Source organism: Lissotriton vulgaris, chromosome 8 (assembly GCF_964263255.1).
Source record: "Lissotriton vulgaris chromosome 8, aLisVul1.2, whole genome shotgun sequence".
Classification (NCBI taxonomy): domain Eukaryota; kingdom Metazoa; phylum Chordata; class Amphibia; order Caudata; family Salamandridae; genus Lissotriton; species Lissotriton vulgaris.
In genome coordinates this window covers 1,565,358,373-1,565,384,876 of record NC_141696.1, presented here as the reverse complement: position 1 = coordinate 1,565,384,876, position 26,504 = coordinate 1,565,358,373, and the positions used below count along the sequence as shown (strand labels likewise).

At 52.0% G+C, this 26,504-nt stretch overlaps 1 protein-coding gene and 1 pseudogene across 1 annotated transcript in view; both read left to right on the top strand.

The window, feature by feature from the left end:
- The window catches only part of SPAG17 (sperm associated antigen 17), a 1,900,597-nt gene that overhangs the window by 1,113,540 nt on the left and 760,553 nt on the right, over positions 1 to 26,504 (top strand). Inside the window, exons 23-24 of the mRNA XM_086935838.1 lie at positions 3,753 to 3,864; positions 6,325 to 6,426. Of these exons, the coding sequence (XP_086791964.1) occupies positions 3,753 to 3,864; positions 6,325 to 6,426 (214 nt within the window). The remainder of the gene's footprint in view (positions 1 to 3,752; positions 3,865 to 6,324; positions 6,427 to 26,504) is intronic.
- Positions 6,990 to 8,078, top strand: LOC147700431 (uncharacterized; annotated as a pseudogene).

The following is a 26,504-nucleotide window of genomic DNA, read 5'->3' as shown; positions in this document are numbered from 1 at the left end:
CCCCTCCTCCCCCAGCGCCTTGAGACGCTCACGGGTATGTAGTGCGCTTTACAAATGCTATGATTGATTGATTGATTGATTGATTGATTGATTGATTGAAAGGCTACAGCTTCCCGGCATCATCTGTCGGGGGGCCTACATCCCTAGGCATATGATGGCATGGAACAACCTATCACAGGTGAGTAGCTTCTATAGTACATTAAATGCTACGGCTTTCCAACGTCATCTGTCGGGGGGCCTACATCGAAGGCATATGATGGCATGGAACACCTATCACAGGTGAGTAGCTTCTGCAGTGCATCAAATGCTACAGCTCTCCTGCATCACCTGTTGAAAGGTCCTACATCTCAAGGCAGATGAGGGTTCAGAACAAGCTGTCACAGATGCACTGCTTCACCACATGATGCGCTCTCTCCCCCTGACAAGGGCAGTACACTCCCACACCTCACCGCACTGACAGGAGCCCGGTCCCCTTTTGCACATGTTCCTTGCCATCCGGGGAATCCTGGAACCTCATACTCTTGCTCTCTATCCCTGACGGACCTTTGCGGTTACACTAAGCCCACTCCCACACAAGCCCAGGTCCGACCGCCATCCTGACCTCCCTGCCTGCCCGAAGGGGTCCCCTTGGTGCACCGTCTCCGCAAGTCTAGGATTGCGGTACACAGCTCAGTGTCTCCCATGCTGCGCCTTCTCACAGAAACATATCCCATCCCTTTCCCCTTCCCCCCATATGCCGGCTTCCAAGGAGTCAGCTGTTCACGCAGCGATTTGGTGAGTGCCCTCTGGGGACCCCTTCCCTACGTGCCTGGCATATTGTCTGCCTGTCCTCCCCTCCACCCCACTCCTTTCATCCCATCCCACCCGGATACCTCCCCCCGTTTGTGTCCCCACTCTTTCCTCCTCTACCTCTCCACACCTCTCACTTCACCCTCTTGCGACCCCTCCCCCCTACTGGCACACCTAGACTTGCTCCTCCTCTGCGCCCCCCTCCTCGCCCCGGCTCCCCTGCCGATGCACCACCTCGCTGCACACATAACCCCCTATACACCTGCCCGCCACCTTACCTGTTCACTCCTCCACGCTTGGACCTGACCCCAGCGTCCCACCGCAGCCCATCATTGTTCCGGGTCCTCTGACCACCCATGCCTGCTCCCACTGCGTACTCCTCCCACCCTCTTCACATCCTGCCTTGGAATCTTGATAGCCTTACGGCCTCCATTTAAAGGAAGAAGGTGCTCTCTTACCTCCAGGCGAGGGGGCGGATCTGGCTCTATTGCAGGAGACTCACCTGCACAGCCTATAACCCGACAAGCTACGCCGGGATTGGGTGGGAAAGGTGATCCATAGCAGCATTGCGGCTGCACCACCCACTGAGGGAGGGAGGCAAGTGTGGGGTGGCAAACCTCATCTGGAGGTCTTTGCCCATCACAATAGTGAAAACATGGTCTGACCATGACAGCAGATACGCATTTGCCAAATTGCTACTAGAGGACAGGTCCCTCTGTGTAGGATCAGTTTGCGCACCAATGGAGGCAAAATGCTCCTTTCTCCAGCTGAACTTCCTGCTCATGGAGATCGGGGCTTCGCAGAATATCATCGGAGGGGACTGGAACCTCGCTCGAGATGCAGTCCTTTAAAGGACAGGGGCCCAGTGCGCATGGAACAATGCAGATAGGGCTCTACTGGGAGATGTGACCTCGGACCATGGCGTGGTGGACCACTGGCGTCTCAGCCACCCATCTTCCTCTCACCGGTCCACGGCACACATTCTAGGCTGGACTACTTCCTCATCTCCCAGAAATTGGTGGTTCTTGTCGAAGAGTCCCACATATTGGAAGGTTCACTATCTGACCAATCCCCGGTTCTCTTTTCCCTCGACTTGGGCCTGACCTCAGCAGACCGCAAACCAAGGCGCATGGACATACAGTGATGAAACTTGACTTCGAGAAGTGGTCTCTCTTGGGGTTCTCCATGTGGGGCAGGGTGCAGGCGGTGAGAAATGTCTCTCTACTGCGCTTCACCTATACACTGGGCATGCTACCCGTATTAGTATCTTTAGCCACCCTCCATCTCATTGACGCTCGGATCTGGTCCTTTGTGTGGGGCTCCTCTAGGCCCTGGTTAGCTGCGTCCAAGCTCATGGCGGGTCGTTCATGTGGGGCCTGGGTCTCCCATCAGTAGAGCATTATGCCCTGGCTCTTCACCTCTCGCAACTGGTATACTTGCTCCCCGACATCCTAGACCCACTGCAGTTGGCTCTCACTGAATGACTGTCCTCTTGCACGGCGAGGGACTTAGCCTTCTCTATGGGGATCACATTCCCCAGCCACTTAGCCCTCACACTGTACTGCAAGGCCTCGCGAATGGCCTGGTCATGCACCCACCGCCCCTTTGGGGTGGACCCACATTCGCACGCTAAGGCGCCATTGTGGGGCAATGATGGTCTTCATATTGGTGTCCGGGTTGTACCCATGACCCTTTGGATGGAGTTGGGCATCCAAACCCTGGACCGAATCCTGAATGATGGGGACTTGAAACCCTTCGGCCATTTACGGGAGGAGTTTGGCCTTCATCCGCGGCAAGCCTGGTGCTACCTGCAACTGGGGCACTGCCTGCAGTGTTGCCTGGGCCCACGCCCCTAGTCTCTACCATCATCGCCAGTAGTGGCCTACCTGGCTACATGGGGCCACAACTAAGGAGTGATGTCGTCGGGGCTTTACTGTGTACACTCGGGCCATCTTTTTTCCCAACCTCTTCTACGCAGCCTCCGAGCCAAATGGCAGACCCTGCTGCAGATCTCCCTGGAGGATGAGGACTGGTCTGACATTCTGGATGTCCTGGATAGGAGCACCTGGGAAAACCACTTAAAATGTAGCCTCTTCAAAACGCTCCATGACTGGCACTGGATACTGAGAAAATTGAACAGGGCAGGACTCCTCATGCACGCGAACTGCTGGAGATGCGCAGAAACACGCTGCGACATCACTCATATCCTTAGCGAGTGTCCCTCAAACAAGTCTTTCTGGTCCCTTGTTGGGAACACTCTGGGAGCGTCTATGCCACTGCAACTTCCCCTCTCCCCTACAGTCCTTCTCCTGCATGACTCGGGGGATTCTCCTGAGCTATCCTCCCACAGCGTCGTCTCCTCCACACGGCTCTGGTCACGGCCAAGATATGTATCCTCTGCCAATGGAGGTCGTCCGTGCCCCATCACCGGAAGACTGGACAGTGGTAATGATACAGACGGCGTCACACAAACGTATCTACAACCAACAAGACCAGACTGTGGTGTTCATGCAGACATGGGCCCCTTTCCTAAGGGATGATCCCTGAACTGGAGGATACCATGGCCACCCCCCTTCTCCCATCCCACCGCGGGCACTGAGAGCAGTGCCCCGTCATGCTGTTTAGTCGACTCTTGCCTTTCCTGAGTGAGGCCTTCTACAGTACATCCAACGCTACAGCTTTCCTGTGTCATCTGTTGAAGGTTCCTACCTCCCAAGGCACATGACGGCACAGAACAACCTGCCACAGGTAAGTAGCTTCTACATTACATCAAAGGCTACAGCTTTCCTACGTCATCTGTTGGGGGCGGTCTTAATTTTCAAGGCATATGAGAGCATAGAACAACCTGTCACAGGTAAATAGCTTCTACTGTACATCAATTGCTGCAGCTTTCCTGCTTCATCTGTTGGGGGTTGTACATTTCAAACCATCATTGACTTGTTGCCCCTCTCTCTTCACTCTAGTTTTCTGGATACAATATGGGAGACAACCTCATTCAGGTTTCAGGGGGCAGCTGGTTCCTGTACCCGAGTGATGGAGGGCAGATCCATGTGGAAAAAGTTGTGTTTGAAAAGGGTAAGCTAAAAAAAAGTTACAAACTTTAAGTGAAACCTGACAAATTGTTGGTTTACAAGCTGTTTTCGATTTGTCAAGTTCCACATCTGATTCAAGACCAGAGTTAATCTGTAACGAATGAAAGCTGTTTAGAGGAGCGGATAGACCTTCTTTTGTGTGTATGTTCCTGCTCATGTAGAGTGGTATGGATGTAACCTATCAAAAGGCAGTTGGGCATTGTACAGGTTCAAAGGCAAGTGTACAGTCAAAAACTCACTAGGGAGGTAGCTGGTTTCTAGGAGCCAAAGTAGAATGTTACGTCGTTGTGATGTGGTGTTCTTTAAAGAGTTGTTTCTTCAACTTTTTCTAAATTGGAGCAGCGTTGGGGGTCCTGATGGACACGAGGAGTGTCCTTCAAGATCCTGGATGCATAGCTGGAAAGGACCTTCTGCCTTGGGCTCTCGCTTTACATATCGGTGCCTCTTGACGTATGTGTCATGGCTGCGTGTGTACTGAGATCCACCGGAGATGATGAGCTTGTCAGGCAGGCAGGCAGGCAAGGTACTAGTGGTGGTGAAAGCTTTGTACATGATGGAGTTGGTGTAGGCTGGCAAGGGTAGCCAATAGCCTTCCATCAAGATGGGGGAGATGTGATCGTATTTCTTCACGCCAATGATACGTCATGCTGTGGCTTGTAGGATGCTCCTTAGGGTGGACCTTGTGGAGTCTGGGAGGCCATGGAGAAGGGCGTTGCCACCGCCCACATTCGAGAGTACTGGGGTAGGGCTTGAATACCTGTTCTAAAATCGCTGTCTGGGAGGAATGGTTTCACTTCTTCAGTAGAGCGAGCAGCTACCAGGCCATCTTTGTTTCTAGGCAATGCCTTTCTTGAGGATGAGGTTTGTGTCCAGGGTGAATTAAATGACTTGGCAGTTTGTGAAAGTTAGGGTTGAACCTGTCATGTTTTTTGTCATTCAACCAGGCTTGGACCAGCCAATGCTTGTTTTTCTTGACAGGTAACAGGAAATCTGGGGTTGAGCTTCATGCAAGTGTTGGAAATCCAGGTCTGGATGAGGTGTTGTGAGTGTTTGGGGTGTTGGGAGTAGAGAAGAGTTTCCAGTAGAGTGGTCTGAGACAGACTTTCTAGTTATCGAACTATGGCAACTGCATGACCTCCCATAGTGTTTCCTGTGACAAGGAGAGGATTTCTATACACAAGACCCAGGTTGAGGAGCTTCAGATGGATTTGAAAAAAAGAGTTCCTGAAATAAGGCCAGATTCAGTCCTAGCTTTGACCAGGGTTTGCTTAAATACAACAAAGCACATTCTGTATTATGATATAACAGTCACAACATAGTAACCGATTACAAATAATCCTGTAACACAATATCCTACAGACATCTGGCTTTGCATATGCTGTTGTATAGTTCTGTTTATTTTCTTGTTATTTTTTTTTTTTTTTAAATATATCTTTTATTCGGTGCAAAGGAGAAAAAAAAATACAAGCATATGTCATACAGAGTCTCGATGTATGAAGATTCAATAGTCAAAGAAATGCATACATAGATCATGGATTAGATCGCAAAGTATATCACAACATTTCGCTGAGAAAGTCAACGTTTAAACAGTGCGTGATCATGCTGTCTTAGTTATTGCATCCTGCCAATCAAGCAACTTCAATAAAAGCGTAACGGGAAAGGGGTATCAAACTAGGGGTCGTGCGGTGTGCGGTGCAACAGTTGGTGGGGTCTACTGTGGGGGGGGGGGTTAGGAGAGAGGGTGGGAGGGCCCGGTAGTAGTGCTTCAGCAGATTCGTGTCTGTTCTTGCATGTTCGGGAGCTATGCTGGCGATGCAGGAGGGTGGCAGCAATCCTGGCGTGTCAGCGGGGCCGGGGGGGGGAAGAAGAGGGGGTGTCTAGGGGTCAGGTGTATGGGCGTTATGTCTGTCGTCTGCGGCGCCTGGAGTATGTTGGTCATCGCTATGTCCCCCATCTGGGGGTGTCTGTCTCTCAGGAGTCTCTGGTGCCTGGGGTCCATTATGGAAGGAGCGGATCATATCGTCCCAGAGCGCCGCTATGGGGTACTTACGCAATCCCGCCGTCTCCTCATTATGTAATGATATGCTTTCCGCTTTCGCCCAGTTATCTTGCGAAGCGCGCCAGTGTTCCGCCGCTGGTGGTGCCGCCCGCTTCCAATGCTTTGTGATGAGTCTTTTGGCCGTGATGAGGCCAAGATCCCAGAAGCGGGAAGGCACCCTGTTTAGTTTGGTCCTATGGAAGAGGCCCAGTAGGCACGCCTCCCACGAGAATGGGATCGGCATCGCCGTGCATCGCTTCAGTAGCGTTAGTATCGAGTGCCAGTATGCCTGAAGCTGGGGACATTGCCACAGCATGTGGAGGAGATCTGCTCCCTCTGTTTATTTTCTTGTTATGACAATGTTTGTGTTTGTTTCTTTTCCTGCTCCTCTGTGTGAATTTGTAGGCCCCACGTTTGTGAAAGTGAAGATTATGAAGGATGGTCACATCTTCTTCATCCACATCACTGACCCACAGAAAAGCCCCACGGAGGAGAATGAAGACGAAGGTAAGATCTGTCCCACTAGGGTATCAGTGACTGCTCGTTCAGGGATGATATTACACTCCTTTTCATGGACCTGAAAGCATTTTACAAGTCGATGATGCTCCCTTAGGATACCATGGTGATTGCTGATGGACATGGATCACAAGCTCAGTAACTCAATGGAAGATGATTGGCCCAATGTCTTGGTGACATCTGATAATGTATTTGTAGATGTTATGCACTCCATTGTTTTATTTTAATTTTACTTCAGCCTATTTATATAGTGGTTTTACTCAAATTGCTTTCTATATCAGAATGAAATAGTACAAAATCAGTGATACACAGAATGTGAAAATGGACACATTTGAGCATTACTCCTAACATAGAGTGGGAGGAGAATATATGAAATGTTTCCTCGTTACCAGCCGGCTCTTGCGTACAAGTGTCTCCGCCGAGTGCCCCTATTTACCTCCGCCGGCTGCCCCTGCTCCCTGGCCGGCCGCGGCGGCTACACGAGCCCGCTGCTTCGCCGTTCCGAGCAGGCCTCACTGATGGATTTCCCTTAGCGCCAGTCTGGCCTCCCCGCCATGGCTTCAAAGACCCCCACCCCGGTGGGTCTGTGCTGCTGTCACCGCCGGAGCCTGGTGCCCCCTGCCCCTGCCGCCTCCGGCCCTCCGCTGCCAGCGGACGCGACCTTGGCCTCCAGCTTCCACCTGGGGCTGGAGCTTCGGCCCGAGAGCCGGGAGCTGAGCGCCCTGTAGGCCCTCAGCATGCAGGCCCGGGAGCAGCCCCTGCCCTGCTTTCCCCGCTCCCCCTGCGGGCTCGGGGGGATCTGCCCCAACCATGGGAGGGATCCACCCTCCTGCCCGACCCTTCTGCACTTTCCGGTGGTCGCTGCCGCTCACCCGCCGCCACCAACAGTAATTGCCCCTTACCTGCATCATCCGTGAGAAATTGCACCTCACCTGCTCCCCCAGCAGCAACTGCTCCTCTTATAGCACCTCCTGCCCCTCATCTACCCCTTCCAGCAGCTGTGGGCTCTCCTGTGAAACCTACAGCTCATCTCATATGAAGTATTGCCCCACATCTGCTCCCTCCAGGACCACTTGCCACTCACCTGGCTCCTCCAGCAACTCCTGCCCCTCATCTTCCAATGTTTTCTCTTCACCTGGTTCTTCTTGCCCATCGCCTGCCCCATTCAGTGCCACCTCTTTCTCATCTGCTCCTCTGCCAGTTTGCCCCCTTCTGGCACTTCCATGCCTTCTGATTCTTCATCTCCTTCCTCACTTCTCTCCCCTGATTCCACCCCACTTTCATTCCCCTCCACCGCTTCTACCCCACTCTCTGCCCCATTCGTAGACTGTGGCCCCCTTTCTCCCGCTGCTTCTGACCCTACTTTGGACAATTTCAGTGCCATGTCATCTGGCAACGCCTACTACCCTGCAGCCAACAGCACCTCTCCTTCTGCCTCGGACTGGCTGGGTGAGCCCACTGATGCCTCCTTGCACTCCACCTCTTCATGTCCTCTACCCTTCAGAGTGGATGCCTTCACCGATTACGGCTCAGCGCTCATCATCTCGGTACCAGCCGTCTTGCAGCCACACAAACCTTTCCAGGTCATCATCCAGTACACCGCCTGTGATGGTCCTGCGGTGAGTGTTGGGTCTAATTCTTGAGTAACATTGCCCTAGTACCTCTAGCTTAGTCAGTTAACATAAGCTGATGCCCGGTGGAGCTACCCAATAGCTAAAGAGGAGATGGGCTGTGGACTTCCTCCTCGACTGTCACCTACCCAGCCGGACTTTGGGCAGACTCTCCTTCGTCTCTTCATCATTTCTACCTCCTACCCCTTTACCCCACCCCCTTTCCCTTCCAAGCTCCATTTATTTTATCTTCTACTCTCTTGAAATGTTTTTCTAGTACCTGATGTAACGTACAAATGATGTAATTTTGTAATTCCTGTGGAACCTTATGTAAAGCGCTCTGATACCTCCGCGTCTAGCCAGCGCTATATAAACTCTCAAAATAAAAAAAATAAAAAAATAAATAAAAGGCCAGCTTGAACAAGAAACCACAGCACACTAGCACTGTTGGCATCCCCTCTTCTAAGACTAAAGGTTCCATGTATGGTGCAGTCTTGACTCTTGTAGCCTGGAGGAACAATGCGGCCATCTTGCATTGAAAATACGTTCTCTATGACGCAGTAGAGACCGCCTTGGAATGCATTACAGGCATCACTTTCTGTTAACCCCAATTGAATAGAATCAGGACCAACTTGCCTGAAGTCCAAATTCAAAAAACATAATGCCCATTAGCAAATCACAAACCACTAGAGTGCCAAGATGGTTGAAGACAGGAGAGGTGTATGCTATTGGCATGTGGGGCAGAAGTGGAGGCAATGTCAGAGGATCAATGGAGACCAAGGCTATGAAAGAGGAATTAACGGGTCAAATGAGCCTGTAGATGTCCAGCACTGGCAGGATGCTTGGATGAAAGTGGTGATTGGCTACCAAGAAAGAGACCAAGGACCACGTGGTGCCCTGAAATGTAATGGAACCAGATCATTGCCTAACACTGTGAGTAGGCCACAGCAGGAAGAAATGATCACAAAGGTGAGGGGGTGAGGAGAAGAATAGGAATGCATTGGTACTCAAACGAGGAGGTAAGGACAAATTGGAAGCAGGAAGTAAGAATAAGGAACACTAAATAGGAATCCTTCATCTCCATCAGCCCCCGAGGGGTGTGCTATGAGGAGACGCAGAGGACAGGCGGAAGGGACAGGTGTAGTAGTGATTAATATAGAAGCATCTGCTGTTTCATTGAAACAGAAATCAGAAGAGAAGTCAAAGTATGAATTGGAAGAGTGGTCCTAGTGCAGGAGGACCAGGTATGTCTCAGACCAGTGGAGATGATGGGAGAGAGACAGAGAGGTGAACTAGATAGAGAGCTGAGAGAGATGGGGTTAGAGTCGGCAGAGGGTTTTTTACAAGCCCCTTGCACCGCAAATGCGTCAGTTTTATCATGGGAATTACTAACGCAACTGTGGCGCAAGGGGCTTGTAAATATGCCCCTAGGTGTTTGGCTTATCACAGGCCTTCTACCCAGGCCTACCGAGAGGCTTCCTCATGGACCTGCCTTGGAGGACAGAGGGAAGAGAGATGAGGGTAACAGAGCAGCGAGAATGTGCAAAGTTGGTAGAGTCGGCAGAGGGAAGAGAGATGAGAGTAACAGAGCAGCGAGAGCGTGCAAGGTTGGTAGAGTCGACAGAGGGAAGAGAGATGAGAGTAACAGAGCAGCGAGAGCGTGCAAGGTTGGTAGAGTCGACAGAGGGAAGAGAGATGAGGGTAACAGAGCAGCAGAGCGTGCAAGGTTGGTAGAGTCGTTGGAGGGAAGAGAGATGAGGGTAACAGAGCAGCAGAGCGTGCAAGGTTGGTAGAGTCGACAGAGGGAAGAGAGATGAGGGTAACAGAGCAGCAGAGCGTGCAAGGTTGGTAGAGTCGTTGGAGGGAAGAGAGATGAGGGTAACAGAGCCGCGAGAGCATGCAAGGTTGGTAGAGTCGACAGAGGGAAGAGAGATGATGGTAAAAGAGCAGCGAGAGCGTGCAAGGTTGGTGGAGTAGACAGAGGGAAGAGAGATGAGGGTAACTGAGCAGCAGAGCGTGCAAGGTTGGTGGAGTAGACAGAGGGAAGAGAGATGAGGGTAACAGAGCAGCGAGAGCGTGCAAGGTTGGTAGAGTCGTTGGAGGGAAGAGAGATGATGGTAACAGAGCAGCGAGAGCGAGCAAGGTTGGTAGAGTCGGCAGAGAGAAGAGAGATGATGGTAAAAGAGCAGCAGAGCATGCAAGGTTGGTAGAGTCGACAGAGGGAAGAGAGATGAGGGTAACTGAGTAGTAGAGCGTGCAAGGTTGGTGGAGTAGACAGAGGGAAGAGAGATGAGGGTAACAGAGCAGCGAGAGCGTGCAAGGTTGGTAGAGTCGTTGGAGGGAAGAGAGATGAGGGTAACAGAGCCGCGAGAGCATGCAAGGTTGGTAGAGTCGACAGAGGGAAGAGAGATGATGGTAAAAGAGCAGCGAGAGCGTGCAAGGTTGGTAGAGTCGACAGAGGGAAGAGAGATGAGGGTAACTGAGCAGCAGAGCGTGCAAGGTTGGTGGAGTAGACAGAGGGAAGAGAGATGAGGGTAACAGAGCAGCGAGAGCGTGCAAGGTTGGTAGAGTCGTTGGAGGGAAGAGAGATGATGGTAACAGAGCAGCGAGAGCGAGCAAGGTTGGTAGAGTCGGCAGAGAGAAGAGAGATGAGGGTAACAGAGCAGGGAGAGCCTGCATACTTGGTAGAGTTGTCAGGGGGAATAGAGATGAGGGTAACAGAGCAGCGAGAGCGTGCAAGGTTGGACGAGTCGGCAGAGGGAAGATAGATGAGGGTAACAGAGCAGCAGAGCATGCAAGGTTGGTAGAGTCGACAGAGGGAAGAGAGATGAGGGTAAAAGAGCAGCGAGAGCGTGCAAGGTTGGTAGAGTCGACAGAGGGAAGAGAGATGAGGGTAACTGAGTAGCAGTGCGTGCAAGGTTGGTGGAGTAGACAGAGGGAAGAGAGATGAGGGTAACAGAGCAGCGAGAGCGTGCAAGGTTGGTAGAGTCGTTGGAGGGAAGAGAGATGATGGTAACAGAGCAGCGAGAGCGAGCAAGGTTGGTAGAGTCGGCAGAGGGAAGAGAGATGAGGGTAACAGAGCAGCAGAGCGTGCAAGGTTGGTCGAGTTGGCAGAGGGAAGATAGATGAGGGTAACAGAGCAGCGAGAGCGTGCAAGGTTGGTAGAGACGACAGAGGGAAGAGTGATGAGGGTAACAGAGCAGCAGAGCTTGCAAGGTTGGTAGAGACGACAGAGGTAATAGAGATGAGGGTAACAGAGCAGCGAGAGTGTGCAAGGTTGGTAGAGTCGGCAGAGGGAAGAGAGATGAGGGTAACAGAGCAGCAGAGCGTGCAAGGTTGGTGGAGTCGACAGAGGGAAGAGAGATGAGGGTAACAGAGCAGCAGAGCGTGCAAGGTTGGTTGAGTCGGCAGAGGGACGATAGATGAGGGTAACAGAGCAGGGAGAGCGTGCAAGGTTGGTAGAGTCGGCAGAGGGAAGAGAGATGAGGGTAGCAGAGCAGCGAGAGCGTGCAAGGTTGGTAGAGTCGGCAGAGGGAAGAGAGATGAGGGTAACAGAGCAGCGAGAGCGTGCAAGGTTGGTAGAGACGACAGAGGGAAGAGTGATGAGGGTAACAGAGCAGCAGAGCTTGCAAGGTTGGTAGAGACGACAGAGGTAATAGAGATGAGGGTAACAGAGCAGCAGAGCGTGCAAGGTTGCTGGAGTCGGCAGAGGGAAGAGAGATGAGGGTAACTGAGCAGCAGAGCGTGCAAGGTTGTTGGAGTCGACAGAGGGAAGAGAGATAAGGGTAACAGAGCAGCGAGAGCGTGCAAGGTTGGTTGGGTCAGCAGAGGGAAGAGAGATGAGGGTAACAGATCAGCGAGAGCGTGCAAGGTTGGTAGAGTCGGCAGAGGGAAGAGAGATGAGGGTAACAGAGCAGCGAGAGCCTGTATGGTTGGTAGAGTTGGCAGGGGGAATAGAGATGAGGGTAACAAAGCAGCGAAAGCGTGCAAGGTTGGTCGAGTCGGCAGAGGGAAGATAGATGAGGGTAACAGAGCAGCAGAGCGTGCAAAGTTGGTAGAGTCGGCAGGGGGAAGCAAGATGAGGGTAACAGAGCAGCGAGAGCGTGCAAGGTTGATAGAGTCGTTGGAGGGAAGAGAGATGATGGTAACAGAGCAGCGAGAGCGTGCAAGGTTGGTAGAGTCGGCAGAGGGAAGAGAGATGAGGGTAACAGAGCAGCGAGAGCGTGCAAGGTTGGTAGAGTCGGCAGAGGGAAGAGAGATGAGGGTAACAGAGCAGCAGAGCGTGCAAGGTTGGTTGAGTCGGCAGAGGGAAGAGAGATGAGGGTAACAGAGCAGCGAGAGTGTGCAAGGTTGGTAGAGTCGGCAGAGGGAAGAGAGATGAGGGTAACAGAGCAGCAGAGCGTGCAAGGTTGGTGGAGTCGACAGAGGGAAGAGAGATGAGGGTAACAGAGCAGCGAGAGCGTGCAAGGTTGGTTGGGTCGGCAGAGGGAAGAGAGATGAGGGTAACAGATCACCGAGAGCGTGCAAGGTTGGTAGAGTCGGCAGAGGGAAGAGAGATGAGGGTAACAGAGCAGCGAGAGCCTGTATGGTTGATAGAGTTGGCAGGGGGAATAGAGATGAGGGTAACAGAGCAGCGAGAGCGTGCAAGGTTGGTCGAGTCGGCAGAGGGAAGATAGATGAGGGTAACAGAGCAGCAGAGCGTGCAAAGTTGGTAGAGTCGGCAGAGGGAAGAGAGATGAGGGTAACAGAGCAGCGAGAGCGTGCAAGGTTGGTAGAGTCGGCAGAGGGAAGAGAGATGAGCGTAACAGAGCAGCGAGAGTGTGCAAGGTTGGTAGAGTCGGCAGAGGGAAGGGAGATGAGGGTAACAGAGCAGCAGAGTGTGCAAGGTTGGTTGAGTCGGCAGAGGGAAGATAGATGAGGGTAACAGAGCAACGAGAGCGTGCACGGTTGGTAGAGTCGGCAGAGGGAAGATAGATGAGGGTAACAGAGCAGCAGAGCGTGCAAGGTTGGTTGAGTCGGCAGAGGGAAGAGAGATGAGGGTAACAGAGCAGCAGAGCCTGCTAGGTTGGTAGAGTCGGCAGAGGGAAGAGAGATGATGGTAACAGAGCAGCAGAGCGTGCAAGGTTGGTAGAGTCGGCAGAGGGAAGATAGATGAGGGTAACGGAGCAACGAGAGCGTGCAAGGTTGGTAGAGTCGGCAGATGGAAGAGAGATGAGGGTAACAGAGCATCAGAGCGTGCAATGGTTGGTAGAGTCATTGGAGGGAAGAGAGATGAGGGTAACAGAGCAGCGAGAGCGAGCAAGGTTGGTAGAGTCGTTGGAGGGAAGAGAGATGATGGTAACAGAGCAGCGAGAGCGAGCAAGGTTGGAAGAGTTGGCAGAGGGAAAAGAGATGAGGGTAACAGCAGCAGAGCGTGCAAGGTTGGTAGAGTCGGCAGAGGGAAGAGAGATGAGGATAACAGAGCAGCCAGAGCGTGCAAGGTTGGTAGAGTCGGCAGAGGGAATAGAGATGAGGGTAACAAAGCAGCAGAGCGTGCAAGGTTGGTTGAGTCGGCAGAGGGAAGATAGATGAGGGTAAGAGAGCAGCGAGAGCGTGCACGGTTGGTAGAGTCGGCAGAGGTAAGATAGATGAGAGTAACAGAGCAGCAGAGCGTGCAAGGTTGGTAGAGTCGGCAGAGGGAAGAGAGATGAGGGTAACAGAGTAGCGAGAGCGTGCAAGGTTGGTAGAGTCGTTGGAGGGAAGAGAGATGAGGGTAACAGATCAGCAAGAGCATGCAAGGTTGGCAGAGTCGGCAGAGGGAAGAGAGATGAGGGTAACAGAGCAGCGAGAGCGTGCAAGGTTGGTAGAGTCGGCAGAGGGAAGAGAGATGAGGGTAACAGAGCAGCGAGAGCCTGTATGGTTGGTAGAGTTGGCAGGGGGAATAGAGATGAGGGTAACAGAGCAGCGAGAGCGTGCAAGGTTGGTCGAGTCGGCAGAGGGAAGATAGATGAGGGTAACAGAGCAGCAGAGCGTGCAAAGTTGGTAGAGTCGGCAGAGGGAAGAGAGATGAGGGTGACAGAGCAGCGAGAGCGTGCAACGTTGGTAGAGTCGTTGGAGGGAAGAGAGATGATGGTAACAGAGCAGCGAGAGCAAGCAAGGTTGGTAGAGTCGGCAGAGGGAAGAGAGATGAGGGTAACAGAGCAGCGAGAGCGTGCAAGGTTGGTAGAGTCGTTGGAGGGAAGAGGGATGATGGTAACAGAGCAGCGAGAGCGAGCAAGGTTGGTAAAGTCGGCAGAGGGAAGAGAGATGAGGGTAGCGGAGCAGCGAGAGCATGCATGGTTGGTAGAGTCGGCAGAGGGAAGAGAGATGAGGGTAACAGCAGCAGAGCGTGCAAGGTTGGTAGAGTCGGTAGTGGGAAGAGAGATGAGGGTAACAGATCAGCAGAGTGTGCAAGGTTGGTAGAGTCGGCAGAGGGGTTGGTCGAGCCGGCAGAGGGAAGAGAGATGATGTTAACAGAGCAGCGAGAGCGAGCAAGGTTGGTAGAGTCGGCAGAGGGAAGAGAGATGAGGGTAACAGAGCATCAGAGCGTGCAAGGTTGGTAGAGTCGTTGGAGGGAGAAGAGATGAGGGTAATAGCAGTGAGAGCGTGCAAGGTTGGTAGAGTCGGCAGAGGGAAGAGAGATGAGGGTAACAGAGCAACAGAGCCTGCTAGGTTGGTAGAGTCAGCAGAGGGAAGAGAGATGATGGTAACAGAGCAGCAGAGCGTGCAAGGTTGGTAGAGTCGGCAGAGGGAAGAGAGATGAGGGTAACAGAGCAGCAGAGCGTTCAAGGTTGGTTGAGTCGGCAGAGGGAAGATAGATGAGGGTAACAGAACAATGAGAGCGTGCACGGTTGGTAGAGTCGGCAGAGAGAAGATAGATGAGGGTAACAGAGCAGCAGAGCGTTCAAGGTTGGTAGAGTTGGCAGAGGGAAGAGAGATGAGGGTAACAGCAGCAGAGCGTGCAAGGTTGATAGAGTCGGTAGAGGGAAGAGAGATGAGGGTAACAGAGCAACGAGAGCATGCAAGGTTGGTCGAGTCGGCAGAGGGAAGATAGATGATGGTAACAGAGCAGCGAGAGCCTGTATGGTTGGTAGAGTTGGCAGGGGGAATAGAGATGAGGGTAACAGAGCAGCGAGAGCGTGCAAGGTTGGTCGAGTCGGCAGAGGGAAGATAGATGAGGGTAACAGAGCAGCAGAGCGTGCAAAGTTGGTAGAGTCGGCAGAGGGAAGAGAGATGAGGGTAACAGAGCAACGAGAGCGTGCAAGGTTGGTAGAGTCGGCAGAGGGAAGAGAGATGAGGGTAACAGAGCAGCGAGAGCCTGTATGGTTGGTAGAGTTGGCAGGGGGAATAGAGATGAGGGTAACAGAGCAGCGAGAGCGTGCAAGGTTGGTCGAGTCGGCAGAGGGAAGATAGATGAGGGTAACAGAGCAGCAGAGCGTGCAAAGTTGGTAGAGTCGGCAGAGGGAAGAGAGATGAGGGTGACAGAGCAGCGAGAGCGTGCAACGTTGGTAGAGTCGTTGGAGGGAAGAGAGATGATGGTAACAGAGCAGCGAGAGCAAGCAAGGTTGGTAGAGTCGGCAGAGGGAAGAGAGATGAGGGTAACAGAGCAGCGAGAGCGTGCAAGGTTGGTAGAGTCGTTGGAGGGAAGAGGGATGATGGTAACAGAGCAGCGAGAGCGAGCAAGGTTGGTAAAGTCGGCAGAGGGAAGAGAGATGAGGGTAGCGGAGCAGCGAGAGCATGCATGGTTGGTAGAGTCGGCAGAGGGAAGAGAGATGAGGGTAACAGCAGCAGAGCGTGCAAGCTTGGTAGAGTCGGTAGTGGGAAGAGAGATGAGGGTAACAGATCAGCAGAGTGTGCAAGGTTGGTAGAGTCGGCAGAGGGGTTGGTCGAGCCGGCAGAGGGAAGAGAGATGATGTTAACAGAGCAGCGAGAGCGAGCAAGGTTGGTAGAGTCGGCAGAGGGAAGAGAGATGAGGGTAACAGAGCATCAGAGCGTGCAAGGTTGGTAGAGTCGTTGGAGGGAGAAGAGATGAGGGTAACAGCAGTGAGAGCGTGCAAGGTTGGTAGAGTCGGCAGAGGGAAGAGAGATGAGGGTAACAGAGCAACAGAGCCTGCTAGGTTGGTAGAGTCAGCAGAGGGAAGAGAGATGATGGTAACAGAGCAGCAGAGCGTGCAAGGTTGGTAGAGTCGGCAGAGGGAAGAGAGATGAGGGTAACAGAGCAGCAGAGCGTTCAAGGTTGGTTGAGTCGGCAGAGGGAAGATAGATGAGGGTAACAGAGCAATGAGAGCGTGCACGGTTGGTAGAGTCGGCAGAGAGAAGATAGATGAGGGTAACAGAGCAGCAGAGGGTTCAAGGTTGGTAGAGTTGGCAGAGGGAAGAGAGATGAGGGTAACAGCAGCAGAGCGTGCAAGGTTGATAGAGTCGGTAGAGGGAAGAGAGATGAGAGGTGAGGGTAACAGATCAGCAGAGGGTGCAAGTTTGGTAGAGTCGGCAGAGGGAAGAGAGATGAGGGTAACAGAGCAGCGAGAGCGTGCAAGGTGGTAGAGTCTGCAGAGGGAAGAGAGATGAGGGTAACAGAGCAGCAGAGCATGCAAGGTTGGTCGAGCCGGCAGAGGGAAGAGAGATGAGGGTAACAGAGCATCAGAGCGTGCAAGGTTGGTAGAGTCGTTGGAGGGAAGAGAGATGAGGGTAACAGCAGTGAGAGCGTGCAAGGTTGGTAGAGTCGGCAGAGGGAAGAGAGATGAGGGTAACAGAGCAGCGAGAGCGTGCAAGGTTGGTAGAGTCGTTGGAGGGAAGAGAGATGATGGTAACAGAGCAGCGAGTGTGAGCAAGGTTGGTAGAGTCGGCAGAGGGAAGAGAGTTGAGGGTAACAGATCAGCGAGAGCGTGCAAGGTTGGTAGAGTTGGCAGAGGGAAGACAGATGAGGGTAACAGAGCAGCGAGAGCGTGCATGGGTGGTAGAGTTGGCAGGGGGAATAGAAATGAGGGTAACAGAGCAGCGAGAGCGTGCAAGGTTGGTTGAGTCGGCAGAGGGAAGAGAGATGAGGGTTACAGAGCAGCAGAACGTGCAAGGTTGGTAGAGTCGTTGGAGGGAAGAGAGATGAGGGTAACAGATCAGTGAGAGCGTGCAAGGTTGGTTGAGTCGGCAGAGGGAAGAGAGATGAGGGTTACAGAGCAGCAGAGCGTGCAAGGTTGGTAGAGTCGTTGGAGGGAAGAGAGATGAGGGTAAGAGATCAGTGAGTGCGTGCAGGGTTGGTGGAGTCGGCAGAGGGAAGAGAGATGAGGGTAACAGAGCAGCGAGAGCGTGCAAGTTTGGTAGAGTCGGCAGAGGGAAGAGAGATGAGGGTAACAGCAGCAGAGCGTGCAAGGTTGGTAGAGTCGGCAGAGGGAAGATAGATGAGGGTAACAGAGCAGCAGAGCGTGCAAGGTTGGTAGAGTCGGCAGAGGGAAGAGAGATGAGGGTAACAGAGCAGCAGAGCGTGCAAGGTTGGTTGAGTCGGCAGAGGGAAGATAAATGAGGGTAACAGAGCAAAGAGAGCATGCACGGTTGGTAGAGTCGGCAGAGGGAAGATAGATGAGGGTAACAGAGCAGCAGAGCGTGCAAGGTTGGTTGAGTCGGCAGAGGGAAGAGAGATGAGGGTAACAGAGCAACAGAGCCTGCTAGGTTGGTAGAGTCAGCAGAGGTAAGAGAGATGATGGTAACAGAGCAGCAGAGCGTGCAAGGTTGGTAGAGTCGGCAGAGGGAAGTGAGATGAGGGTAACAGAGCAGCAGAGGGTGCAAGGTTGGTAGAGTCGGCAGAGGGAAGAGAGATGAGGGTAACAGAGCATCAGAGCGTGCAAGGTTGGTAGAGTTCTTGGATGGAAGAGAGATGATGGTAACAGAGCAGCAGAGCGTTCAAGGTTGGTAGAGTTGGCAGAGGGAAGAGAGATGAGGGTAACAGCAGCAGAGCGTGCAAGGTTGGTAGAGTCGGTAGAGGGAAGAGAGATGAGGGTAACAGATCAGCAGAGGGTGCAAGTTTGGTAGAGTCGGCAGAGGGAAGAGAGATGAGGGTAACAGAGCAGCGAGAGCGTGCAAGGTTGGTAGAGTCGGCAGAGGGAAGAGAGATGAGGGTAACAGAGCAGCAGAGCATGCAAGGTTGGTCGAGTCGGCAGAGGGAAGAGAGATGAGGGTAACAGAGCAACAGAGCCTGCTAGGTTGGTAGAGTCGGCAGAGGGAAGAGAGATGAGGGTAACAGAGCAGCAGAGCGTTCAAGGTTGGTAGAGTCGGCAGAGGGAAGAGAGATGAGGGTAACAGAGCATCAGAGCGTGCAAGGTTGGTTGAGTCGGCAGAGGGAAGATAGATGAGGGTAACAGAGCAACGAGAGCGTGCACGGTTGGTAGAGTCGGCAGAGAGAAGATAGATGAGGGTAACAGAGCAGCAGAGCGTTCAAGGTTGGTAGAGTTGGCAGAGGGAAGAGAGATGAGGGTAACAGCAGCAGAGCGTGCAAGGTTGATAGAGTCGGTAGAGGGAAGAGAGATGAGAGGTGAGGGTAACAGATCAGCAGAGGGTGCAAGTTTGGTAGAGTCGGCAGAGGGAAGAGAGATGAGGGTAACAGAGCAACGAGAGCGTGCAAGGTTGGTAGAGTCGGCAGAGGGAAGAGAGATGAGGGTAACAGAGCAGCAGAGCATGCAAGGTTGGTCGAGCCGGCAGAGGGAAGAGAGATGAGGGTAACAGAGCATCAGAGCGTGCAAGGTTGGTAGAGTCGTTGGAGGGAAGAGAGATGAGGGTAACAGCAGTGAGAGCGTGCAAGGTTGGTAGAGTCGGCAGAGGGAAGAGAGATGAGGGTAACAGAGCAGCGAGAGCGTGCAAGGTTGGTAGAGTCGTTGGAGGGAAGAGAGATGATGGTAACAGAGCAGCGAGTGTGAGCAAGGTTGGTAGAGTCGGCAGAGGGAAGAGAGTTGAGGGTAACAGATCAGCGAGAGCGTGCAAGGTTGGTAGAGTTGGCAGAGGGAAGACAGATGAGGGTAACAGAGCAGCGAGAGCGTGCATGGGTGGTAGAGTTGGCAGGGGGAATAGAGATGAGGGTAACAGAGCAGCGAGAGCGTGCAAGGTTGGTTGAGTCGATGGAGGGAAGAGAGATGAGGGTAACAGATCAGTGAGAGCGTGCAAGGTTGGTTGAGTCGGCAGAGGGAAGAGAGATGAGGGTTACAGAGCAGCAGAGCGTGCAAGGTTGGTAGAGTCGTTGGAGGGAAGAGAGATGAGGGTAAGAGATCAGTGAGTGCGTGCAGGGTTGGTGGAGTCGGCAGAGGGAAGAGAGATGAGGGTAACAGAGCAGCGAGAGCGTGCAAGTTTGGTAGAGTCGGCAGAGGGAAGAGAGATGAGGGTAACAGCAGCAGAGCGTGCAAGGTTGGTAGAGTCGGCAGAGGGAAGATAGATGAGGGTAACAGAGCAACGAGAGCGTGCCCGGTTGGTAGAGTCGGCAGAGGGAAGATAGATGAGGGTAACAGAGCAGCAGAGCGTGCAAGGTTGGTAGAGTCGGCAGAGGGAAGAGAGATGAGGGTAACAGAGCAGCGAGAGCGTGCAAGGTTGGTAGAGTCGGCAGAGGGAAGAGAGATGAGGGTAACAGAGCAGCAGAGCGTGCAAGGTTGGTTGAGTCGGCAGAGGGAAGATAAATGAGGGTAACTGAGCAACGAGAGCATGCACGGTTGGTAGAGTCGGCAGAGGGAAGATAGATGAGGGTAACAGAGCAGCAGAGCGTGCAAGGTTGGTTGAGTCGGCAGAGGGAAGAGAGATGAGGGTAACAGAGCAACAGAGCCTGCTAGGTTGGTAGAGTCAGCAGAGGTAAGAGAGATGATGGTAACAGAGCAGCAGAGCGTGCAAGGTTGGTAGAGTCGGCAGAGGGAAGTGAGATGAGGGTAACAGAGCAGCAGGGGGTGCAAGGTTGGTAGAGTCGGCAGAGGGAAGAGAGATGAGGGTAACAGAGCATCAGAGCGTGCAAGGTTGGTAGAGTTCTTGGATGGAAGAGAGATGATGGTAACAGAGCAGCAGAGCGTTCAAGGTTGGTAGAGTTGGCAGAGGGAAGAGAGATGAGGGTAACAGCAGCAGAGCGTGCAAGGTTGGTAGAGTCGGTAGAGGGAAGAGAGATGAGGGTAACAGATCAGCAGAGGGTGCAAGTTTGGTAGAGTCGGCAGAGGGAAGAGAGATGAGGGTAACAGAGCAGCGAGAGCGTGCAAGGTTGGTAGAGTCGGCAGAGGGAAGAGAGATGAGGGTAACAGAGCAGCAGAGCATGCAAGGTTGGTCGAGCCGGCAGAGGGAAGAGAGATGAGGGTAACAGAGCAGCGAGAGCGAGCAAGGTTGGTAGAGTCGGCAGAGGGAAGATAGATGAGGGTAACAGAGCAGCAGAGCGTGCAAGGTTGGTAGAGTCGTTGGGGGGAAGAGAGATGAGGGTAACAGCAGTGAGAGCGTGCAAGGTTGGTAGAGTCGGCAGAGGGAAGAGAGATGAGGGTAACAGAGCAACAGAGCGTGCAAGGTTGGTAGAGTTCTTGGAGGGAAGAGAGATGATGGTAACAGAGCAGCAGAGCGTGCAAGGTTGGTAGAGCCGGTAGAGGGAAGAGAGATGAGAGATGAGGGTAACAGATCAGCAGAGGGTGCAAGTTTGGTAGAGCCGGTAGAGGGAAGAGATGAGAGATGAGGGTAACAGATCAGCAGAGGGTGCAAGTTTGGTAGAGCCGGTAGAGGGAAGAGAGATGAGAGATGAGGGTAACAGATCAGCAGAGGGTGCAAGTTTGGTAGAGTCGGCAGAGGGAAGAGAGATGAGGGTAACAGAGCAGCGAGAGCGTGCAAGGTTGGTAGAGTCTGCAGAGGGAAGAGAGATGAGGGTAACAGAGCAGCAGAGTGTGCAAGGTTGGTAGAGTCGGCAGAGGGGTTGGTCGAGCCAGCAGAGGGAAGAGAGATGATGGTAACAGAGCAGCGAGAGCGAGCAAGGTTGGTAGAGCCGGCAGAGGGAAGAGAGATGAGGGTAACAGAGCATCAGAGCGTGCAAGGTTGGTAGAGTCGTTGGAGGGAAGAGAGAAGAGGGTAACAGCAGTGAAAGCGTGCAAGGTTGGTAGAGTCGGCAGAGGGAAGAGAGATGAGGGTAACAGAGCAGCGAGAGCGTGCAAGGTTGGTAGAGTCGTTGGAGGGAAGAGAGATGATGGTAACAGAGCAGCGAGTGTGAGCAAGGTTGGTAGAGTCGGCAGAGGGAAGAGAGATGAGGGTAACAGATCAGCGAGAGCGTGCAAGGTTGGTAGAGTTGGCAGAGGGAAGACAGATGAGGGTAACAGAGCAGCGAGAGCGTGCATGGGTGGTAGAGTTGGCAGGGGGAATAGAGATGAGGGTAACAGAGCAGCGAGAGCGTGCAAGGTTGGTTGAGTCGGCAGAGGGAAGAGAGATGAGGGTTACAGAGCAGCAGAGCGTGCAAGGTTGGTAGAGTCGTTGGAGGGAAGAGAGATGAGGGTAACAGATCAGTGAGTGCGTGCAGGGTTGGTGGAGTCGGCAGAGGGAAGAGAGATGAGGGTAACAGAGCAGCGAGAGCGTGCAAGTTTGGTAGAGTCGTTGGAGGGAAGAGAGATGAGGGTAGCAGATCAGTGAGAGCGTGCAAGGTTGGTGGAGTCGGCAGTGGGAAGAGAGATGAGGGTAACAGAGCCGCAGAGCGTGCAAGGTTGGTAGAGTCGTCAGAGGGAAGAGAGTGGGGATTTTTTTATTCAAGGGTGTGCCTCACATGTAGAGGATGTGAAATGAACAGCATACTTTGTGCCCTGGTCCAATGGTGCTCATACGTGTGAAAGACTTGGACTGGTTTGTCCTTCCGTGGACAAACTAGGGGGCCTATTTACAAGCCCCTTGCGTCACTTTTATAATGGGAATTAGTAAGGCAATGGTGGCGCAAGGGGCCTGTAAATAAGCCCCTAGGTGTTTGGCTTTATTTCTTTTGAGGGTTTGTGCCTAGTTTTAAAGGCCCTTCACCATAAGGGCCCCTCACAAATGAATGCCCTTTTTCAATGGTACATTCCAGGCAGACCACTTAGATCCTCTTTTTGCTAAAAACGTAGGATCCCTAGATTTCGGAAGACAAGATGGGGTGGGCGCTCCTTTTCAGTAGCAGCCGCCAAACTATGGAATAACTTGCCTACCTATATCTCAGAGGTGAACTCTTTCATGTCATTTAAAAAAACATCTGAAAACCTGGCTTTTCTCATCTTAAAATCCCTATCTTTGCCGGTTCACTCCTGCTGACTCCTCTGTTCCGGTATAGTGCTTTGATACCTTCTGGTTTTAGTGCGCTCTATACATTTTATCCTATTGTATAATAGCGTAATAATATTTGGTGTTATGCTGGTTACTGTCTTATTGTGTAATCAGAGGAAACACTAGTATCCTGTGGGGTCTTATTGCAACTGCCTTTTTGCCCACCAGCCAGATGTTCACCATTCACCATTTGAGAGACACTGCTTGTAATACGCATCTCCCATTGGTCAGAACAGCCTCATGTGACCTGAATCCTGGTAACTTCATCTTATTTGGGGCAGATCTCACCCAGCTGCTACAAGATTTACCTGGGAGGGGTTCCACCTCTTTATAAAGATGGGAGAACCAGTGAAGTTCTCATCCTAACCCATTCCTGGTGAACTGGACCCACCTGGTCCATCTAACACGTTTCTGAGAGAAAGCCTCCGCCAGGATGGATTTGCTGCGCTATGTTTTCTCTACTGAGTGGTCTGTCTTTTTCTTCCACATGTTCTAAATGAATGGTAAGTACATTCTGCATCCCATGCTGAGAACTTTTCTGCACTTTCTCTGGGAGGATGCATTCTCACCACATTTACTAGACTACTGTGGACCTGAGACTGGGAAACAGAGACTCATCTTTGCGTCATGTGGCCTTGTCATGGAGAACCAATCAGCGTAGTGTGTGGAAATTCAAGCAGCTACAATGAGACCAACTTGGTCTATCACAGATCAAAGCATACCACTGAAGCCTGTTTACTGAGATTGACGATCGAAGACGGCCAGGAGGATGGAGAGAAAGAAAATAAACTCTTGGCATCAGTGTTTGTTTGTTGCAGATCAGGAAAAATCTTGAAACCTATTCACATATCCTCATGTAAGGATATGGGAGATGGGTATTTGGGCATACTGCCACCTGCCCATGATATCGACACCGTGCAGTGTCTGGGGTGCTTGCAAGCCTCTGCTGTGTGCATGTGCCATTTGACAACCTGCCAAGGTGCAGATTCCATGTGCAAAGGCAACACAAAAACCTGTTGGCAACTCAGCATCTCTACAGGGAGATGGCTAATGAGACGTTGTGCACAGTCCTCCTTTCGGCGTGGGCGACGCACGCCGCTCTTCAGAACCCCGGTTAATATTACTACGGCAGATACTATCAAGGTCTATCAGCTTCCCGGTTCTAGAGGTTTACCATGGAAACCTTTCAAGTTGTGTATCAACTATACAATACTCAATAGCTGCCATACTATAAGATTTGTTCAATACTGCCTCATCGCCATCAAAAGAATACGTCGCCCAATCGAAATATACAAGACATATACCCTTAGAATATACTACCACACGATGTCGACCAATTAACTGGGTATGACTGTACTGGCCCTCTTGGCGAAAAGCATCCTGATCAAAACCATGTTATAACCTTTAACTACTACTGTTCTAACCATCACTTTTATGTATTTCTTTGTCCTATTGCAAATGACGGACTCCTGAAGAAGGCAATAGCCAAAACGCGCGTTGAGTCTCCATCTACCGCTTTGCTTACTCCAGTAGCCCCATTTTCAACTTGTGACCCACCTCTTTCGTTTCTCTATGCTGTTCTTTATTTGTCTTTACATTGTCTCATTTGAAACATAAATTATACGGCATTGTACTTTATATGTATTTTTATAAAAGAAATCCCAAACAAAAATGAAGAAAATAATATAAATAAACTATAAATACTATTTTGTATACAAACAACATGGTTGGTTTTCATTAATACTGTCTACATCTCATAACATTTAATGTATTAATTATTGATGTTTCCTGGGTTTTAGGCTTTGTAATTGCGTTCACTACTGTGTTCTTTCTAAAACATGTTGGAATCCTACCCAACACTGATTCCAGCATTGGAGGTAGGATCCCAGGTACTCGGGGGCTCCCCTAGGGAGCCCCCCTGCATTCCCGGTACCAGCCTTTCAGGGTCTAACAGCAAGCTAGTGCTGCTGTCGACAGACAGGATTCTGCCCTCCTGCTGCTGAGCCGGGCTTGAGCAGGGGATGATAGAACAATACGTTTCCTGTCACAGGGAGGTGTGACCACCTCCCAGACAGGACTGAGTGTATTGGGCTGGGGTGGGGGCGCTTGCCAGTGCCACCAGACTGCGTTGAAGGGCACATTTGGTGTGGCACAGCAGCCAGGACGGCTGACTCCAGAACACGGGGGCGCACGGTTTGATCCCAGGCACCGGCAGCAGGTTAGCCCAGCACCATGTGACTCTGGGCAATAGCTCGCTTAATCTTCCGGATGGCCCACAGCGCCTTGATACCCTCGGGTAATTGCTCACCCATTACAAATACTGGTATTATTATTTATTATACTCAGTTCAGGGAGCCATTGGCTTCCGCTCTGGCGCGAAACTGGACAAAGGACATGTGAGTATTTTCCCCTCTATCCAGCCCCTCCTCTAGGAGGTATCCTGGAATCGTCCCAACCGTTTCTCTAGAGTACTTAAGGGCTTAACTGTGGGTGGCTCATCAGAATCGTCATGGAACAAGATTCACATCAGAAACCACTGCTATTTCAATCGTCTGGGCACCTTGGACTTCATTGAACTTCGCCTGGAACCGAGACTGCAACAAAGAAGACTCCTGTTGCTCCTGGTCTCGTCGGCCTGCCTGTTGTATGCATGTCTGTGCCTGTGCTTCATCCACATTCTTCTTCAGGCCTGTGAACATCGAAGACACCCGAAGTAATCTCCCTTGGAATGAAGAAGTCACTCCCTGCATCTGCAGGCACCGAAACAAAGCTGAATGGTCTGATGTTCCTGAGCTCCCACGGACTCCCAAAGGCTCAGCAACACAGGTGGTGGTTCTGCAACTCCCTCAAAGCTTGCACTATCTTCTCACCAAGTTTGAGGCCACTATCCCTCATTGGAACCACTGGAAAAGTACCCCTGTGCATTGCGTTGACTTGCCGTTGCCAAGGCTTGTTGACTGCCCTCCAGAGATCTCCAGGCTACAAGAAGCTCCAGCGTCCAGCATCTCTTCCTACCAAGGTCTTTGTCCTCACCACATCCTCTGCACTGTGGGCCTGCAACTTTGCTGAGCTGCTTGAGGTCCTCTTGCAACTCCTGTGCCTTGGGCCTGTGGGTCCTCTTCAGGGTCTTCTTTGGCTTCAAAGGCCCTCCTGCTTGGTTGGACCTGACTCTCCTGCATGTGGTGAGCCCCTTGGACCTTGCTGGTCCCCACACTGCACCTTCTTTGTTTTCCACATCTGTTGCTGCTGTCAAGGCTTGTTGGTGCTCCCTCCGGACACCGACCGCTCTCGGTTTCCAATGTGGGACAGCTCTTGAACGGCTTCAGGTCTTCCACAGCTACACCTAGTCCGCACAGCTACAGCAACAATGTCACCGTCAACTCTTCTACATCTTCTGTCAGCAGGGGCCATTGGCCTTCCGTGCCTCCTGGTCTCTCCTGAGTGACATAGACTCTGTCCCCTCTGCTTGCAGGTACTCTTTTTCAAGAATCCATCCTCGGATTCCACTGGACTCTTTCACCTTCTTCCCATGTGCATCTTTTCTGAAATCATCCATTGTGGTCTACAGCAGTTTCCAACCTCACTTCGCACCTCTGCTCCCGGCTTCCCTGGTGTAAGTATCCTGGTTCTTGGGGTATCCACGGGTGGGTTGACTCTCCAACTTTTCATTTTCCATGAGGTTTATTCAGGGTCCCCTGGGAAGGGTCCTTCTTCTTGAAAACTACAACTGCGACTTTCCCATTGATTTGCATCGAGTATGCAGCTGTGTTTCCACTCTGCACACTGCCTCCGTAGGGTTCCTTGGTACTTACCTCAGGTGGTTCCTTGGGTCCCCAGCTCTTCTAAGGCTTCTGGTCCAGTGTTTTGATTGTGGCTTCTCACCAATAAGCCACACCCAATCACTGCACTCCCACCTGGGAGGCAAATATATCATAACACCTTAGAATAATATACATTTTTAAGCATGTCTTACCACCCCTGGCAAAGCAAGACTGCAACACAAAACAAACAGCACCTTTTGAAAAGGAGTTTTATTTAACAAAATGCAAAGACTATCACTTTTGGAATAAGGCTTGGGGTTTATTACATAATACTCTCTAAACAAAGGCCGTCTCAGATACCAAATGCACTAGATTCAAATATATGTAGCACACTTATAATCTACAGGAATGGATC